The sequence below is a fragment of the Natator depressus genome, chromosome 3 (assembly GCF_965152275.1).
Source record: "Natator depressus isolate rNatDep1 chromosome 3, rNatDep2.hap1, whole genome shotgun sequence".
In the NCBI taxonomy this organism is placed as follows: Eukaryota; Metazoa; Chordata; order Testudines; family Cheloniidae; genus Natator; species Natator depressus.
Genome location: NC_134236.1, coordinates 70,829,806 through 70,848,454, shown reverse-complemented (window position 1 = coordinate 70,848,454; position 18,649 = coordinate 70,829,806). Strand labels below are relative to the sequence as shown.

The 18,649-nt window shown below is 38.2% G+C and overlaps 1 protein-coding gene across 4 annotated transcripts in view; it reads left to right on the top strand.

Moving 5' to 3' along the window:
* The window catches only part of MAP3K7 (mitogen-activated protein kinase kinase kinase 7), a 71,978-nt gene that overhangs the window by 29,198 nt on the left and 24,131 nt on the right, over nt 1–18,649 (top strand). For 2 of the 4 annotated variants that reach the window (XM_074948114.1, XM_074948113.1), the window contains exons 7-12: nt 236–364; nt 1,670–1,800; nt 3,096–3,177; nt 4,552–4,703; nt 10,092–10,251; nt 14,215–14,295. In XM_074948114.1, coding sequence (XP_074804215.1) covers nt 236–364; nt 1,670–1,800; nt 3,096–3,177; nt 4,552–4,703; nt 10,092–10,251; nt 14,215–14,295 — 735 coding nt within the window. The remainder of the gene's footprint in view (nt 1–235; nt 365–1,669; nt 1,801–3,095; nt 3,178–4,551; nt 4,704–10,091; nt 10,252–14,214; nt 14,296–18,649) is intronic. The other 2 variants (XM_074948115.1, XM_074948116.1) reach the window with 1 other exon arrangement.

Sequence of the window (18,649 nt, the reverse complement as noted above, 5' to 3'; positions counted from 1 at the left end):
TTTAAAACCTTGAAGAAAATGTTTTCTATAAACATTTTTTTCAAATTTACTTTGGGTGAATTAGAAGTTTTTAAAAAATTGGTGTCAGACGGCCTTACGACTGCTGTTTTCTGTGTGTGAAAAACAAGAAGATATTCTACTCTGAAGGAAAACTGAACCATGCATAGCTATTTCTCTAAACTTGTAGGCACATATCATGTAGAAAAGACCAATTATATTGATTATTTTTTTCCAGGTAGCAATTACAGTGAAAAATGTGATGTATTCAGTTGGGGTATTATTCTTTGGGAAGTGATCACCCGTAGGAAACCTTTTGATGAGATTGGTGGCCCTGCTTTCCGCATAATGTGGGCAGTTCACAATGGTGAGTTGAAAATAATTTTTCATTTTAGTGCATTTAAAGTTAAATTGTATATTTGACATGTAACAACATTAAATATTTAATCTTTGCAAAATTAGTCATTATTCAGTAGGTGGCAGTTTGATACCTCACTGTAGATTGCGTTGTCATTAATAATTAATACTTAAGCACTCTTGCTTCTGAACCAGTTCATTTTTGGTTCTCTTTCTTGTCTGTTAGACTGTGCTTACTGACAGTGCTACATGTAATTAGCATGTCTGAATTAATAAGGAGAAGAACCATCAATTTATTTTTGTTGTGATAATGAAGTATTCCATTCATCCTGAGTGAACAATAGGTGAGATACAGATCACCTATCTCAAAAAATAAAATGGCCAAAATTGAAGTTGAATGTAATGCTAGCTAAGATTTTTCAAACCAGGACACCAAAATTTTGTGTCCAAAGTGCTAAATAACTGGCTTGGTTTTTCAAAAATGCTTATTTGATTACGTTACCGGGAAACCTTGTTGCTCATCACTTCTGAAAATCCAGCCATTTACCTAGGAGACATTCCCTGCAGAGATCCACTAAACTAACTCATTTTCCTCCTTCAAATCGCTCCTTAAAACTCTACTTTTCTGTGAGACCTATTTTAAAAAAAAAGACAGACTACTGTTGTACTGAAACCACTGGTTATCATGATGACCAATATTGTCTCATTGTTTCCCTGTATCTTCCCAACTCTCTGTATCGATCTATTGTCTCTTGTTTTAGACGAAGTTCTTTGGGTCAGGGACTATCTGTCTGTTCTGTGTTTGGACATCAGCTAGTACAATGGGATCCTGGTCCATGACTTGAGGCTCCTAGGTGCAACAATAATATAAATATTAGTTTGAAGAAGTAAAGCACTGTTAAATTTTCCACTGTGTCTGTCTGCAGGGGAAGTTAGATGAGGAAAACACTATCTAAAGTGCTGCTGTTACTATTTTTTCTGTTTTCCTCTTGTCATTTAAATATGTTCATAAACTGACCAGACATATAGTGCATTCAGAGCATTATTGAAAGACAGCTCTTTTTACTTATGCTTACCTAGACATAATTTTCTAATTTGTATGTACTATAAACAAATAAGAAAAAATAGAATAAATGGTTGGTGACTCTATTTTTTTTTTAAATGCAGGTTGGTTTTCTCCAGACTATAGTTATCATGCATCTTTAATGCTATTGCTTAAATAGCAAAATAGGTTGTTTAAAAAATTCAGGCAATGACAGAATTTTCAAGAATAGTTTGATTATATAAATTAAGACTTGTCTAATTTTAATTGTAGGTACTCGGCCACCACTGATCAAAAATTTACCTAAACCTATTGAGAGTTTAATGACTCGTTGTTGGTCTAAGGATCCTTCACAACGACCTTCCATGGAAGAAATTGTCAAAATAATGACACATTTGATGCGGGTATAACCTTTTCTTTTAATCTGTAAATATTTTAACAGGGGTTATGTTGTAGTATTGGCTTTTGAAGGTATGCCTTCCATGAGCCCAGTGTTAATCTGTTGTTCTAAGTTGTATCTCCAGTCTCTAAAGATTTTTCCTCAATGCTTACATCACATGACTTGCTGAAAAGACTCTAAAAACGGTTACAGGCTGTAGGATCATGTGTGAGGTTTTTTACAGATGTTCTGGTTTGACTTTACAAAGTTGTAGTTACTCAAGTATTTTTTACTATTTTAGTTTCTCTGCCATTTTTGTGAGCATTGAGATGTTGATAGCTGCTCTGTAGTTTCAGGACCTTTATTGGCTCCTTTAAGGAAAAAATAGGCACTAGCATGGTAACTTCGCAAATTTCAAGGAATAGAATCTATCTAAGTGTATATTACCTATCTTTGTCAGTATCACTGCTATTTCAACTTCATTTCCTTCAGAAATCTGATCCTGAAGAATAACAGTATTCATTTGTTTTGCTAAATCTCAGAAATACAAATCAAAATCAAAATACATTAGCTAAACCAAACAAAATGCTCTCCATAGAGGTAGCACATGTATTACTCAGACATTTGCCAATATGAATATCTTTACACTGAATGCAAGTGAACAAGAATAATTGGAAGTTTAAAAGTAGTTTTTATTTGCATTATTAACCCCAACAGATTTGTTTGTATTAGTCATATTGGTGATCAGGTTCACAGAAATTTAGCCATTTTTTAGGTAGTGAGCACTACTTAAGCTAACTGCCAGGTGTCTAAATAAGCTAAACGAAAACAGTGTTTGAATGGCTCGTGCCATTAAGCCATAGAGGGTTTATTCACAGACACTTTCAATTCTCCATCCTCTCTTCTTAACTGCTACCTTACTTTCCCTGACAAAACTCCCTAATATCCACTAGAATTGAATGTGATTCATTCCATCCTTATGCTGAATTAAACTGTACGTTGCCTGATTTATGCCATTGTAAATGGCTTCCATTATGCTGCATTGTTCTTAAATTACATTACATATCTGTCTGAAGGCACTTAATAAAGATAGGTTTGTGTGCTTTGTTTTTGGGAGGTGTGGGGAAGGAATGTTACTGAAAAGCAAGATGTTGCAGATGGTTCTGCAGTTAAACAAAATAGCATTCTCAAATTACCTTTTTTCCTCTGCATTTATTCAGAGAACCAAGATCTGTTGAGGTGTATGCTATCTCTGTAGCTGCTATATGTACTCTGAAAGCATTAATTATGTTAATATATAACAATTTACTCTCTACACAGTACTTTCCTGGAGCTGATGAACCTCTGCAGTATCCTTGTCAGTATTCAGATGAAGGCCAAAGCAACTCTGCCACTAGTACAGGTATGATTGTATAAATATATAAGGGGGGAAAAAAAACACTTTTTAAATAGGATAAGCAGGGAAATGAAACAGATCCAGGAATGTATTATAAAGCACAGCCTGCAACTTTATTAACTTTAAATTTTGATGGGGGGAAAATAACCCCTTCCTAAATGCCTGGTTCAGTGTGTGGTAAAGGGCCTCATAACAAATATTCAAGTTTTGCTTCCTTCAGCCTAATCCCTAGGGTTCAGCCAAACTCTGAATCCCCTTGCCCTCCTCCCACAACAGAGAATGAGGGTACACATGAAGGATAACTCAGTCTGCAAAGACTTAGGGTCTCCCTTTCTTCCTGCGGGTTATTAGGGTCCAATAGCCATCTCTCAGATCTTACTCATGTTTGCCCCTATCAGCTGGTCCTTTGAGCCTCTCTTCTGCACTGGACCCCCTCATCCGATTTTGATGAAATTACAGATTCCACTGATTAAACTTGCAACTTTTTTTTACCTCCTGTTAACCTAAAAAAAGGCCCTCAGGGTGCCATGAGGAAGGCAAAAATACCCACCAGACATTCTACCAATCTTGCCCCAAGAGAAAAATTCTTTCCTGGTGCACAAAACTGGTGATCACTCAGACCCACAGCATTTTGCATGGGAAAAAATTTAAATGCTTCCTTTATGAAATTTTGCCCTATTTTCCTCATTCCCTTGGGTTCTTGTAACTTAACTTCTACAGTTGTCCATACGTGCCTTCTTCCCTCTGCCCCAAACTCTAAATTTCTCTCTCACACACAGAATATTTTGGACATAAGGTACTTTTGAATTCACCTGTACATTTTATTGCAAAATCCCATTAACTTTGTCATCTACTTGATGGTCTTCTTTAGCCAGACTACATGAAACATGTTTAGCGCACAAATTTAAAACATACTTAAGAAAATAAAGTCTTAAATCTATTACTTGCAATTTGTAAAGCAATGTTTTAATTTGTTTATCCTACAAATATATTTTCATTATACAGAAGGATTCGTAATGGATTTTATGAGCAAAACTGCCAATCGTGTTCATAATCGAAGATTTTTGTTAATGATTTGAGATTGATAGCTAAAGCTTGTCTTTAAGATCAGGGTAAACTTGCTGTTCAACATCTTGTTCTGAATTGGTTTGTGGTTTGTTTTTTTTTTTGCTTTTGAGGTATATTCTGAATTTTTTTAAACTGCAGTGCTGCAGTTTCTTTTGTCAAATGTTTTAAAAATTTACTTTAAAATTATAAGGTTGGTATTAGGGAATGAAGAATGGGTAGCTAAAGAATTTTAGTTTGATTTAATGTTTTCAAAGAAGTGATTGATTTAAATACAAAAAATGTTTATTTTTGGGGGGGTGGGCGTTTAAATAGGCTCATTCATGGACATGACTTCTACAAACACCAGTAACAAGAGTGATGCTAACATGGAACCAAGTGACTTTCAAGGACCTGCTACCAATGATACCATTAAACGCTTAGAATCAAAACTGGCACAGCAAATGAAAAATCCAGCGAAGCAGTCGGTAAGCAAGTGAATAAAATCTTGTGCCTTAATGAAGAAATTGCCATTAGATGGATAAAATCACTATAGTAAAATCACACTGCTCTAAAATACAGGAGGTTTTCTTTCTTAATAAGCTTTCCTATTCAATAAAGGGCAGTAAGTAAGTAACGCTAAGGATAATGTAGTACATCAGCATCTCTAAATCTGTGGTCCACTCTGTACTTACTGATGGTCCATGGAGAACATATGATGCTGACTCCCATTTACAGCTTCTTTTACAAAAAAAATTCTTATCAGTGGTGAGGCTATCTGTAAAAGCAGATAGAAATAAGGAGCACATCTAGTTGTCTCCATAAAACCTAGTGGTGCAAAGGAGGAAGAGAGGAATGTAAACAGTTGTCCCCTTCAGGGTCGTTGGCCACCACTGAGAGAAGAGCCAAGAGATTCCTCAAGAGAGGTATATGAGTGCAGGCGGTGGGAGAGTAGAGTACAGTGCCAGCCAGCCAGTTAGCTAGCGTGACCATGGTAGCGGGGAAGGAGCAGGCAGAAAGCAGCAAGTGCAGGGGAGCAGAAAAAGAAGATGAGAAAGTCAGGGTGAAATTAAGAGCAAAAGGAGACTGTTCCTTTGGTGGAGAGAACAGAATACATCCTATTACATAGCTAATCATGGAGGCATGGGATTTCTTAGTTCAGGGAGGAGAGGAATAAGGGGACATGAAAGAGGTATGCCAAATCAGAAATGATACTGAGAAGATAAATCCGGGAGCTCCTAGTTATCTTTTCTCATAGTACACGTTCAGTGAAAGCTTCAGTCAGCAAATTTAAAATTGATTACAGGAAATGCTTTATAAACAGTATGTAAGTGACGTGGAACTCATTGCTACAAGAAGGCATTATGACAAGAGATTGGTATGAGTCAAAAAAAAATTAGACATGTATTTGAATAATGAAAATATGTCCACAGTTTGTTAGGATGGAAAAATAGAGCTACAGTAGAACCTCAGCGTTAAATGGAGGTTGTTTTTAACTCTGAAATGTTCGTAACTGAACAAAATGTTATAGTTGGTCTTTCAAAACTTTACAACTGAACATTGAGTTAATACAGCTTTGAAACTTTACTATACAGAAGAAAAATGCTGCTTTCCCTTTTTTTAGTAGTTTTAACACAACTGTATTTGTGTGTTTGTGTCTGCTACTGCCTGATTGTGTATTTCCTGTTCCAAATGAAGTGTCTGGTCGACTGGTCAATTTGTCACTCTGCTGTTCATAACTTTGAGGTTCTACTGTAAATCTTCAATCAGAAGATATTAGTGAGAGCAGAGTTAGGTCAATGTTGAGTGCTTTTCAAAATCACAACATATATGGTGCTGTCTATATATACTATAATTATTGGTTACACAATTTTTGTTTAAAAAATATACAATTTAATTAAAAATACCACAGTATAGGGGTTCTCAAACTGGGGGTCGGGACCCCTCAGGGGGTCGCAGTTATTACCTGGGGGGTCGCAAGCTGTCAGCCTCCACCCCAAACCCCACTTTGTCTCCAGCATTTGTAATGGTGTTAAATGTATAAAACAGTATTTTTAATTTATTAGTGGGGGTCGCACTCAGCAGCTTGCTATGTGAAAGGGGTCACCAGTACAAAAGTTTGAGAACCAGTGGTATAAGTATTTACTACAGAAATATACTGGGGATATTTCTCTTATCACTATTCTTAACTGCTGATTTCTGAATACAGATGTAAGCTCAGAAGTCACTTGTTAAATCTTCTGGAGAAACGTTTGTTTTAAAATTAGGGCTGTCGATTAATCACAGTTAACTAACTCAAGAAACTCAAATTGGTCTTGATTTAAAAAAATCAGTCATGATTAATTACAGTTTTAATTGCACTGTTAAACAGTAGAATACCAATTGAAATTTATTAAATATTTTGGATGGTTTTCTATATTTTCAAATATATTGTTTTCAGTTAAAATACAGAATACAAAGTAGACAGTGCTCACTTTATATTTTTATTACAAATATTTGCACTGTAAAAAGATAGAGAAGAAATAGCATTTTTCAATTCACCTCATACAAGTACTGTAATGTAATCTTTGTCCTGAAAGTGCAACTTACAAATGTAGATTTTTTTTTTGTTACATAACTGCACTCCAAAACAAAACAATGTAAAACTTTTTAGAACCTACAAGTCCACTCAGTCCTCCTTCTTCAGTCAATCACTAAGACAAATAAGTTTTACATTTACGGGAGATAATGCTGCCTGCTGCTTCTTAACAATGTCACCCGAAAGTAAGAACAGGCAGTCACATGGCACTTTTGTAACCAGGATCTCAAAGTATTTATGTGGTGGATATGCTAAACATTTATACGGATGCCCCTTTGTGCTTCAGCCACCATTCCAGAGGACATGCTTGCATGCTAATGAAAAAATGTGTTGTTTTAAATTTGTGACTGAATTCCTTGGGAGAAAATTGTGTGTCTCCTGCTCTGTTTTACCTGCATTCTGACATATATTTCATGTTATAGCAGTCTCAGATGATGACCCAGCACATGTTAGTTTTAAGAACACTTTCACTGCAAAAGGCAAAGGTGGTACCAATGTGAGATTTCTAGTGATAGCTACACCACTTAACCCAAGGTTTAAGAATCTGAAGTGCCTTCCAAAATCTGAGAGGGATGAGGTGTGGAGCATGCTTTCAGAAGTCTTAAAAGAGTAACTCTCTGATGCGGAAACCCATAGAACCGGAACCACCAAAAAAAAATAAATATATCAACCTTCTGCTGGTGGCATCTGACTCAGATGATGAAAATGAACATGCATCGGTCTGCACTGCTTTGGATCTTTATCGAGCAGAACCCAACATCAGCATGGACGCATCTCCTCTGGTATGGTGGTTGAAGCTTAAAGGGACATATGAATATTTAGTGCATCTAGCACGTAAATATCTTGCAGTGCCGGCTACAGCAGTGCCGTATGAATGCCTGTTCTCACATTCAGTACACAAGAAGTAGGCACCATTATCTCCTGCAAATCATAGAATAGAATCATACAACTGGAAGGGACCTTGAGAGGTCAGTTAGTCCTGCCATGAATGCAGGGGTCTGGACTAAAGTATTATCTAGACCAGTGCTACTCAAAGTGCTGGTCCGTGGAACAGTGCTGGTCCGCGAGCCATCGGCTGCCGGTCTGCGCGCACATTGGGGGGAAAAAAAATTGCCAGTCCCCCACATCAGATAGCTTGAGAAGCAGAGATCTAGACCATTCCTAACAGGTGTTTGTCTAACCTGCTCTTAAAAATCTCCAAAGACGGAGACTCCACAACCTTCCTAGGTAATTTATTGCACCGTGCTTAATGACAGGAAGTTTTTCCTAATGTCCAACCTAAACCTCCCATGCTGCACTTTAAGCCCACTGCTTCTTGTCCTATCCTCAGAGGTTAAGAAAAACAATTTTTCTTCCTCCTCCTTGTAACAACCCTTTACATACTTGAAAACTGTTATCATGTCCCCTCTCAGTCTTCTCTTTGCCAGACTAAACAAACCCAAGTTTTTCAGTCTTCCCTCATAGGTCTTGTTTTGTAGACCTTTAATCATTTTTGTTGCTTTTCTCTGGACTCTCTCAATTTGTCCACATCCTTCCTGAAATGCAGCGCCCAAAACTGGACACCATACTGTAGCTGAGGCCTAATCAGCGCGGAGTAGAGCGGAAGAATTACTTCTCATGTCTTTCTTACAACACTCCTGCTAATACATCCCAGAATGATGTTTGCTTTTTTTGCAACAGTGTTACACTGTTGACTCATATTTAGCTTGTGGTCCACTATGACCCCCAGATCCCTTTTACGCAGTACTCCTTCCTAGGCAGTCATTTCCCATTTTCTATGTGTGTAACTGATAGTTCCTTCCTAAATGGAGTACTTTGCATTTGCCCTTATTGAATTTTATCCTGTTTATTTCAAACCATTTCTCTAGTTTGTCCAGATCATTTTGAAATTTAATCCTATCCTCCAAAGCACTCCTCCCAGTTTGGTATTGTCTGCAAACTTTAAGTATGCTCTGTGTGCCATTATCTAAATATTGAACAGAACCAGACCCCTGCAGGACCCCCTCTTTCCCCCCTCGTTATACCCTTCCAGCATAACACTGAATCACTGATAACTACTCTCTGGGAACGGTTTTCCAACCAGTTTTGCACCCACCTTCTAGTAGCTCCATCTAGGTTACATTTCCCTAGTTTGAGAAAGTCGTGAGACAGTATCAAAAGCTTTACTAAAGTCAAGATATACCACATCTACCACTTCCCCTCTATCCACAAGCCTTGTTACCCCGTCAAAGAAAGCTATCAGGTTGGTTTGACATGATTTGTTTTTGACAAATCCATGCTGATTGTTACTTATCACCTTATTATCTTCTAGATGTTTGCAAATTGCTTAAATATTTGCTCCATTATCTTTCCAGGTACAGAAGTTAAGCTGTCTGGTTTGTAATTCCCTGAGTTGTCCTTATTTCCCTTTTTATAGATTGGCACTATATTTGCCCTTTTTTCAGTCTTCAGGAATCTCTCCCATCTTCCATGACTTTTCAAAGATAATTGCTAATGGCTCAGATATCTCCTCAGTCAGCTCCTTCAGGATTCTAGGATGCATTTCATCAGGCCCTGGTGACTTGAAGACATCTAATTTGTCTAAGTAATTTTTAACTTGCTCTTTTCCTATTTTAGCCTCTTCTGCTCCTAACTCATTTTCACTGGCATTCACTACGTTAGACGTGCAATCACCACCAACCTGTTGGTGAAAACCAAAACAAAGAAGCCATTAAGCACCTGTGCCATTTCCACATTTTCTGTTATTTTTCCTCCCTCATTGAGTAACGGGCCTACCATGTCCTTGTCTTCCTCCTGCTTCTAATGTATTTGTAGAGTATTTTCTTGCTGTCTTGTATGTCTCTAGCTAGTTTGATTTTCATTTTGTGCCTTGACCTTTCTAATTTTGTCATTTTATGTAAATAAACTTGTTTGTCTGAGCGATTGGCTGAACAAGTAGTAGAACTGAGTGGACCTGTAGGCTGTAAAATTTTACATTGTTTGTTTGTTTTTTAATGCAGTTATTTTTTGTACATAATTCTACATTCGTAATTTCAACTTTCATGATAGAGATTGCACTACAGTACTAGGTGAATTGAAAAATACTATTATCATTTTTACAGTGCAAATATTTGTAATATAAAGTGAGCACTGTACAGTTTTTTCTGTATTGTAATTGAAATCAGTATATTTGAAAATGTAGAAAACATCTAAAAATATTTAAATTAAAAGGTATTCTATTGTTTAACAGCACAATTAACGCAATTAATTTTTTTAATCACTTAACAGCCCTGTTGAAAATGTAACACTGTTTCAACAGGGTGACCCTGGCCGTTTGAGTTTACCTCCATCTCGCGGGAGCAGCGTGGAAAGCTTATCAGATGTTCGTGGACGACCACAGTCAACCCTTGTTTCAGGAGAAGGCAAGAGGATGAGTGCTGACATGTCTGAAATAGAAGCAAGAATTACTGCTACCGCAGGTAAAAATAAATAAAGTAGGGGGCAGAGAAAGGTGAAAGGAGCTACTTTTACTAAGATGAGCCCTGTGAGGTAACTCTTAACTGGGCTTGGATTCTTTATTATTAACTTGTTATATTTTAAGAATGATTTTTTTTTTTGTAATTTTGACAGTTCTTGTACATTTTTTATTTTTATTCTATTTTTTACTCTTTATTTTTACAGTTGCAGGAAATTAAGGGTGGGTTGGAGTTAGGGCAGTGCTGAAAACAGAGTTGCAGGGGGCTCCCTGCATGGCCAAGGGGCCCAAGACACCCTAGTACATGGTGCAGATGAGGCTGTGGTCCTGGCCAAGGGTCTCTGCTCCACCGGGACAGGGCTCTGAGGAAGAAAAGACCCTTCAGCTGTCGGGGAGGCCACACCAGTGCTGAACAGCTCTTGCCCAGAAATGGCCCCGGTGCTCCTGGCTGCTGAGTGAGTGAGCAAGGTCAGGAGGGCCTAGCTGCAGAGGACTCCCAGCGCTGCTGTGGAGCCGGGGACACCCAATCTCTGCAGGCACAATGTGTGGGGAGGCTACGGTCCTGGTGAGGCTGAGCCGAGACCCCTTGCACTCCCAGCTGGCGAAAGAGCGTAGCTGTGACAGTAGGGCTGTAGAGGGCTCCCTACACTGCTGAAGGGCAGGTGACTCCCAGTCTGTGCAGGCCCAAGGTGCAAGGAAAGTTGTGGTCCTAGCCAGGCAAAGCAGAGAGCTCCTCACCAGGACTGTGGGGAGGAGGAGGATTCCTTGAGGGAGGGCTACCCCAATGCTGAATGGCTCCTACCTAAGGACAGGTTTCAGAGTAGCAGCAGTGTTAGTCTGTATTTGCAAAAAGAAAAGGAGTTCTTGTGGCACCTTAGAGACTAACCAATTTATTTGAGCATAATCTTTCGTGAGCTACAGCTCACTTCATCGGATTGTTAGTCTCTAAGGTGCCACAAGTACTCCTTTTCTTTTTACCTAAGGACAGACATTCAGCAGCAGGGTAGCCTCCCCCCCAACCGGGGGCTTGTCCTCTTCCTCCTTGCAGTCCTGGCCATGGGTCTCCACTCTGCCCCACGTGGACCACAGCCTGCAGGGATCCAGTGTCATGGGCCTCACATCCTTGCAGAGGAGCCCTCTGCAGCTCTACTGTCATGACCCCACTTGCTCCCTCCCATGACAGCAGGGCTGCAGCGAGCTCTCTGCCGCTGTAGCGCCAGTGAGATCAATTCCTGCAGGCACAAAGTGTGGGGGAGAAGCCAACTGTTACTGATGGATATTTTTTCCTCAGTTTTAGTGTGTCAGCTGACCTCTGTCGATTTTAAATCAAATCCTGCAAAGTCTAGATATAAGGAGACCAGCTCCTTTCACATTTGTGCACTCAGGTCTGAGAGGAATTTTTTTTAAATGCGTGTAGTTTGAGATTACAGAAAAGATTACTTTTGATTGCCTTTAAAATGGTTAAATTACATTTTGCTTGTATTACATAAATTTGGGATTCTTTGGTATGAGCCTTGTTTCATTAATACAAGTTTCTCTTTGCTTCTAACTGAGTGTTATTCCCCATCCATTGTCATTTTTATTATTTGAATTACATTTCATTCAAAACTACATTCAAACTATTTTAATATTTTAAAACGCAGCAGGTGGATTTAAAAGCAGTATTATTTCCACGGGTAAATTGAAAAACCCAGTTTTGACAGAAAATAGGTGCAAACTGATAATTTAGTTATGTCATTGGAAAGATCAGATATAAATATAACCCTCCAATTTCTCCCCAGAGAAGCAGAACCTGGATGTCTTTGTAAAGAATTTTAGCTACACGTAATTCGCCAGGTTGCAAAAACTGCTCCTTTTATTTACATGGTGGATCATTGATGTAAGATGAAGTTTAGGATACTAGCAACATTAAATGCATAATTTTATGGTGAAAGCTGAGCAAGTGAGTGTGTTTTTCCCAATAAACAAATTAACAAAACGTTATACCTGGCGGGCAAAAACTGCTTTCTAGTCCCCATTTTCACTGTTTGTTAACTTGTTTCATAATTTTAAATGGTCCTTTTTTATTGACCTACATCCTTAGATTTACAGAATCCAGGCACAATAACTACCACTGCTAGTCAGACTTTATCTAGTTGAGTCAATATTTTTCCATCACTCTGAAAATTTATGTATTTACTTTTTTTACATATTGGGTATATTTGGTGTGCTGACTCAACTTTTATTCAACTCAGCAAAAAAAAAAAAAAAAAGTTTTTTACTTTGGTAATGTCTAAAGGCATACTGTGATAGACACTGTACATACACATGGGATGACCTAGTTCCTGTCCTAAAGAGTTTACAATCTTACTTGAACATTATAGTATCAATCCAGGATGGATTATTGTTTTGTTTTTTTATTACTCTTATAGCTAGTTGACTGCAAATACTTCTTGATAGCCTTTGCCCCTATATCGTTCAGATATGTATTCATCAAGGGTCTAGCCACAAGGCAATTGTGTCCTTACCCAACAATAGTCTGCGGTGTTTTGATTTATTTTAATATTCTGGGCCTCATTCAAGTCTCTCATTGGTTCAGAACAAATGAAACTCATTTGACCACCCAGTGTGAGTATGGAATCAGTCCAGTCTGCCTTCCTTCACTAGATTCTTTTAAGTACTGCCAGTAATATCTCCAAATACGTTGTTCGGAGATTTTGCTATGGCTGTTTTTGTTTTTTTATTTAATTTCTTCTTCGAACAAAAGAGAGTTGATTTGAATGGGACAAGTATAAGGGAACAGAGTTCATTTCAGGCAGTGGCAAACTAGTAGAAATCAGGCCACATTAGTCTAAGCAAGTTTTTGTGACTTAGGTTGAAAATAGCAAAAACAATGGTGGTTTCTTAGTCTCATTAACTATGTTACAGAGAACAACATACTATGATCCTGGACAAAAAAATTGTGTTGCTATGTGAGGATAAGGCTATTGTCAAGAATAAATACACCGAAAATTATTTTAAGAATTACCTAATCCTCTTGTTCTATCTATTATTAGACTGGTCATAGAAACAAATCAGGCAGTGCACATTTATGTCAGCCACTGAGAGTTCTTTCAGGTAAACATGCCAGAGCAGTTTTCTTTTGGGAGCTGCATTCATAAATCTGTTTCAAATGGGACAGTTGTTTAATTTTTAAACTACAGACCTTTATTTTGCCACCGCTTCCTCTTACTACCTGTGGCAAAATTAACATTTGTAAGTATGTTTTATGATGTTTGATATGATTTAGAATAGATACAAATTCCACTTCAACAAATATGGGGGTTTTGTTTTCAATAGTTCCATGAATGGGATGCTTAATTCTAAAGTATTTAGGTTGGTAGGCAATGGCCATTTTTACAAAACAGCAAACATTTAGTCAGAGGGCACCTTACCAACGCTTGAAGCAGTTCTTCAAATTTTCTCATATTAAAGTGAGCTTATCTTAGACATTGATTTGATTTCACTTTACAGGAGATGCCAATTAAAGAAAATGAAAGCATCCAACATGAAAATGTAAACTTATTTATAAACAATTTTAGCCTGAGACTAGAATAAAACTATGGAGGAAGTATTCTATAACTTAAAACAATTAAGGAAATACATTTATTAGTAATATGCAGGTGAACTGGAAGAAGTCAATATTTGTCTTCCATTCTGATGGTTGCACTTTTCCCTTCCTCATTGCCATGCTGCTTTGTCTGTTTGAGTTTTGTGTTGCTAACTACAGCTAACTATGTTGTATTGACAGCTAGTTCTGTTTTGCTTTTAACAATTTCTTTACTATTTTTAAGCATGAATAGAAAGCTATGCAGTTTGTTCTGTGTGACATGTTTTGCATGTACTTTAGTTTAACAGTATATGAGAATTGCAGTGTTAGGTATTTAATAATTTGTTGTGTTACCATTGTAGCTGTTTGCATGTGTATTGTGTATGTGTATTTTTTCAGCCTATTCCAAGCCTAAACGGGGCCATCGTAAAACTGCTTCATTTGGCAACATTCTGGATGTCCCTTCAGTCATCATACCAGGTATCACAGACCATGTGAACGGCTCTATTGACTAAGATGCTAGAATAATGATCACATTATTAAAATAAAAAAATACTTTTTGCTCCAGTTCATATAGGGTGCAGATGGAGACCATCCAGTAAGATTTTTCATGATGTCCTTTTTTTAAGAAAAGAGGAGGGAAAAAAAAAAAGCTTGCCAGTGTGCAGTCCTTGTGTCTCATAGATAGGACTGAGCCCTTGGCTGGACCGATCTCTTGGTACTAAAAACTATCTCACATATGAAGCAAAATTGCAGAGAAATCTTGTATGTGCAGTATTTTATATATACATGTACACATATATGTATAGTCGTTGAAGCAGGGATTTGAACTTGTCTCCCACATCCTAGGTGAGTGCCTACCCACCACATTGTAGAATCATTCTCACACTCTGGCCCAATAGCTATTCACTGTCCTCATGAATGACCACACTGCACTTTTAAGCAGGGGGGGTGTATTTTTGGCTGGCTGGCCAAATGAAGGGAACAGTGCTTTATGGCTGGAGGGGATGAAAACTGCTGCAAAAGGGTCAGCGTAGTCACTGACTCATCCCCTGGGAATGCAAGGTTTACAAGGGGCAGCTTGGTGCCTGAAGCCTCCCTTTTACATGGAGCCGGCTGAGGCAGGACCCTCCCTCCCTCTACTTTAGTTGGTAAAATTCCATGTTTGGTCAAGACCTGCTGTGGGTATTACGTTAGCCACCCCTTTTTAGGGGGGGGTTGGGAAGGATTTTTCCCTCCCCCCCCCCCCCCCCCGCCTTCCCGACAACGGGTTCAGGAAGGGCTCTGTTCATGCATGGAGTGAAGGGTGGTAGGCTGTATCTCGCAACTCCTTAAGTGTAGGGTGGATGTCCAGTGCAGGTACTCCATAGGATCGGTATACAGTGACCAGAGAAATGGCTTGGAAAAGGACTTAAAAGAGGTGTTTGTTAAAGGAACGAACAAGGGGCAGTTGCTGACTCCCATTCTTATAGCCTGCCTTAACCCTCCTACAAGGGGAAGAGGGTGATAATGTCCCAGCAATGGATTTGCTGGAGGGACCTGGATGGAAAAAGAGGGGGAGCTGGTAAAAGCCCCCTGGGTAATTACAGCATAAACACAGGGTTACCTGCACTGTACACTTTTTCTATCCGCCGGGTAGTCCTAGACATCTAATATTAAAGTTGCGGCCTGATTAAACCCATGTCATATATTTCCTGTCCTTCTTTCGGTATAGCCAGACAATGACTGTGAATGACTATGAATAGTCATTGGGCCAGAGACCAAGAATGGCTCTACCGCTCAGTGGTTAGAGCATTTACCTGGGATGTGAGAGATGCAAGTTCAAGTCCCTGCTCCAATGACTGGTTTTTTTCTTTATGTATCATGGAACAGCTTCAGCAAAATAGACTGAGACACCCACATCAGGATATTCCATTTCCTAGTGTTCAGGGCACCTCTCTTGCACTGTGGGAGATCCAGGTTCAGATTCCTTCTCCACAGCAGGCAGAGGGGTAATTGAACCTGCTGAGACCACAGTCTCTGGCAGGTCCGTGGCACCAGCCCAAAAATGTTAACGATAATGTTGAAACAAACCATTTAGTTTCAATATTACCGAACAGAACATTTCAAATTTTTGTTTCAATCAAAAAAAATTTTTTTTGACAAACTCAACACAAATTAGTTTCAGGTCACCCAAAACTGCATTTATCAGCAAATAAACTAGTCACTGAAATTTTTTCCCAGCTCTAGCTCAGACTCAGTGTTGTCATCTATAAGCAGTATATTGGGTTGCAACTGTTAGAGTGCAGCCAGGTTTTCCTCTAAAGCCCTCAAGATGGCAGCCCCAGCATGCTTTTATTGTTTTTACCCCTCACTTTCCCTTTCCAGAAAGCCTTCCCTCTCATTTAACTTCACCTTTTACCAAAAATATCAATTTTGTTTCAGACTTCCCCCAGTGTTGAGATATTTACTGAGATCATTAATAAGAGACTGACATTTTGTATATTCTACATATAATCATAACTTTTTATCCAAAGAACTTTGCAAACAAGATATACCGATCTCTTCCTCTGAAATACAGCCTTGTCCAGGGTAGATAACAGCAAAACTTTACTATGCTTTGGGACAAAGTGAAGACTACCCTATTTAAATAAAGCTTTCAGAGGAATTTGATGTAGACCAAATGTATTTTGCCCAAACTAGAATAGGGATAAGACCCCTGCTCCTCTACAAGTGTTATAGGATTTCAAATGACCACAAGTGATTAAGAACTTCATTTTGCATCTTATCCAAAAGATTACAAAGGTGCTCCCTAAGGAACTGGGAGAGTACTGGCTTAGTACAAAAGCTACCTCCTGAATCACCATTTCTTATATTTGTGTTTTCCTTGGAGGCTTCCCATTCATGGACTAATCAGGCTGCTTAGTTTATTTAATGTAAGTATGCAAAAACTCAGTGGTATGTTTGCAAGATAAAGAGCTTGATATATATTTTCCAAACTCCCATCCTTTCTGAACACTTTTTGAAATACCCTGCATAAGTATAATTCTCATTTATTTGAGACCCTGACATTTAAAGTAGGTAAAACCTGAGTTTTCCATTAGTGTGCAAAGCTTTAAAAAAAAAAAAAAAATGGATTTGAGACAGGTTTACAGTTTGGTAGCTAATCTTCCAGGGTTGTTGTAGGCATGTATCCATATGAACATACAGAAGTACACCTTTCTTATTTTTCATTCCAACAGATATAGCATAGACACTGCAAACCAGCATTTTAAGAAAGACTTTAAAAAAGAAAAAAAGCCTGACCACCAAAGTATTAATAGCCAGGTGTTTTAAAGTATGTATTGAATGACCATGCAAAATGTAACCAAGATAAGTAGGCAAACAGTTTTAAAAAGCTAGTCAGTCAGGAAGTATCTGATAAATCTTGTTTACATCACAGTATTCTTGCATTGGCAACTCCATTTATTAGACAGTTTATGCATATACATTATGTGCTTTGGGCTGTGTGTTACATCATCAACTAAAAATACTGGACTACCAAAGTGAGACTTATTGTATTTATAGTACTGTGGTCCTTAGTTTAAAAACTTGATTATCAACTCTCTATTAGTAGCACTGTTTTCCTACTATATTCCATATTCCAAATGGCCACAAATAACTGCAATAAGGCTGGTTTTACCTAGGCTCTGTAGCTTTAAATTTTTAATAGTGGATGCTCTACATAGTGCCATGTAAAGCATAATGTGTCAAACAACAAAGTCCCTGCCCCAAAGAAGTTAGTCAAGTCCAAGTCAGTGCAATACATAAGTGCAGCACAGAATAAATAAAAGGAGTACTTGTGGCACCTTAGAGACTAACAAATTTATTAGAGCACAAGCTGTTGTGAGCTACAGCTCACTTCATTGGATGCAGTGAAGCGATGAAGTGAGCTGTAGCTCACGACAGCTTATACTCTAATAAATTTGTCAAAGCTGTCGTGAGCTACAGCTCACTTCATCGCTTCACTGCATCCAATGAAGTGAGCTGTAGCTCACAACAGCTTGTGCTCTAATAAATTTGTTAGTCTCTAGGGTGCCACAAGTACTCCTTTTCTTTTTATGGATACAGACTAACACGGCTGCTACTCTGAAACCTGACACAATACATACAGAGCTTTGCTGATTTTATACATCAATGCTATAATCTCACATGTGAGTCTTGGGGATGGAGATTAAGGGAGTTAGTTGATACTTTGCAGAATATCTGTAGAAAAACTATAGAAAGGCATAGGTGCTTTAGAGGCTGCTATGACAATTTCTATAATTTTGTCTGTCAGCTGATAGCATTGTTATGTAGTCCTCATTAGTACCTCCAGTTTTTCAGTTTAAATAGCTTTAAACTTTTGGTACACCATGAAAACAAATGTTCACAACTAAAATTATACCACTCACTGCTAACTGTGATTTGGAGATAAATTACACAGTCAACAATTAATGCAAAAATAAAAATGCTTTTATAAATTTGCATTCCTTTTATTAGAATGTCCAGCTTTTCCCCCTTCAATACCTCTCATTTACAAATGACTTCGCTTTAACAGATTTTCAGGTGAGGTATAATCTTAAACAAAATCTTTTGCATAGATTAGTTTTAAAAGAAATACTTACACGAAATTATTAGATACTTTATTAACATTACATCAGGGCTTTTATAATGTCCAGGGTAGTTTTTTTCCTCCAGTGGCCTTAAATGTTCACCATGTTTTCATTAATATTCCCTTTTTAAAGAAGGAAATATAAACTTGTGTTGGAAGCATAATTTTCTGCAGTGGGATGCACCTGAGGAGGTGCACAGGATGGGGAGGAGGGGACCCATT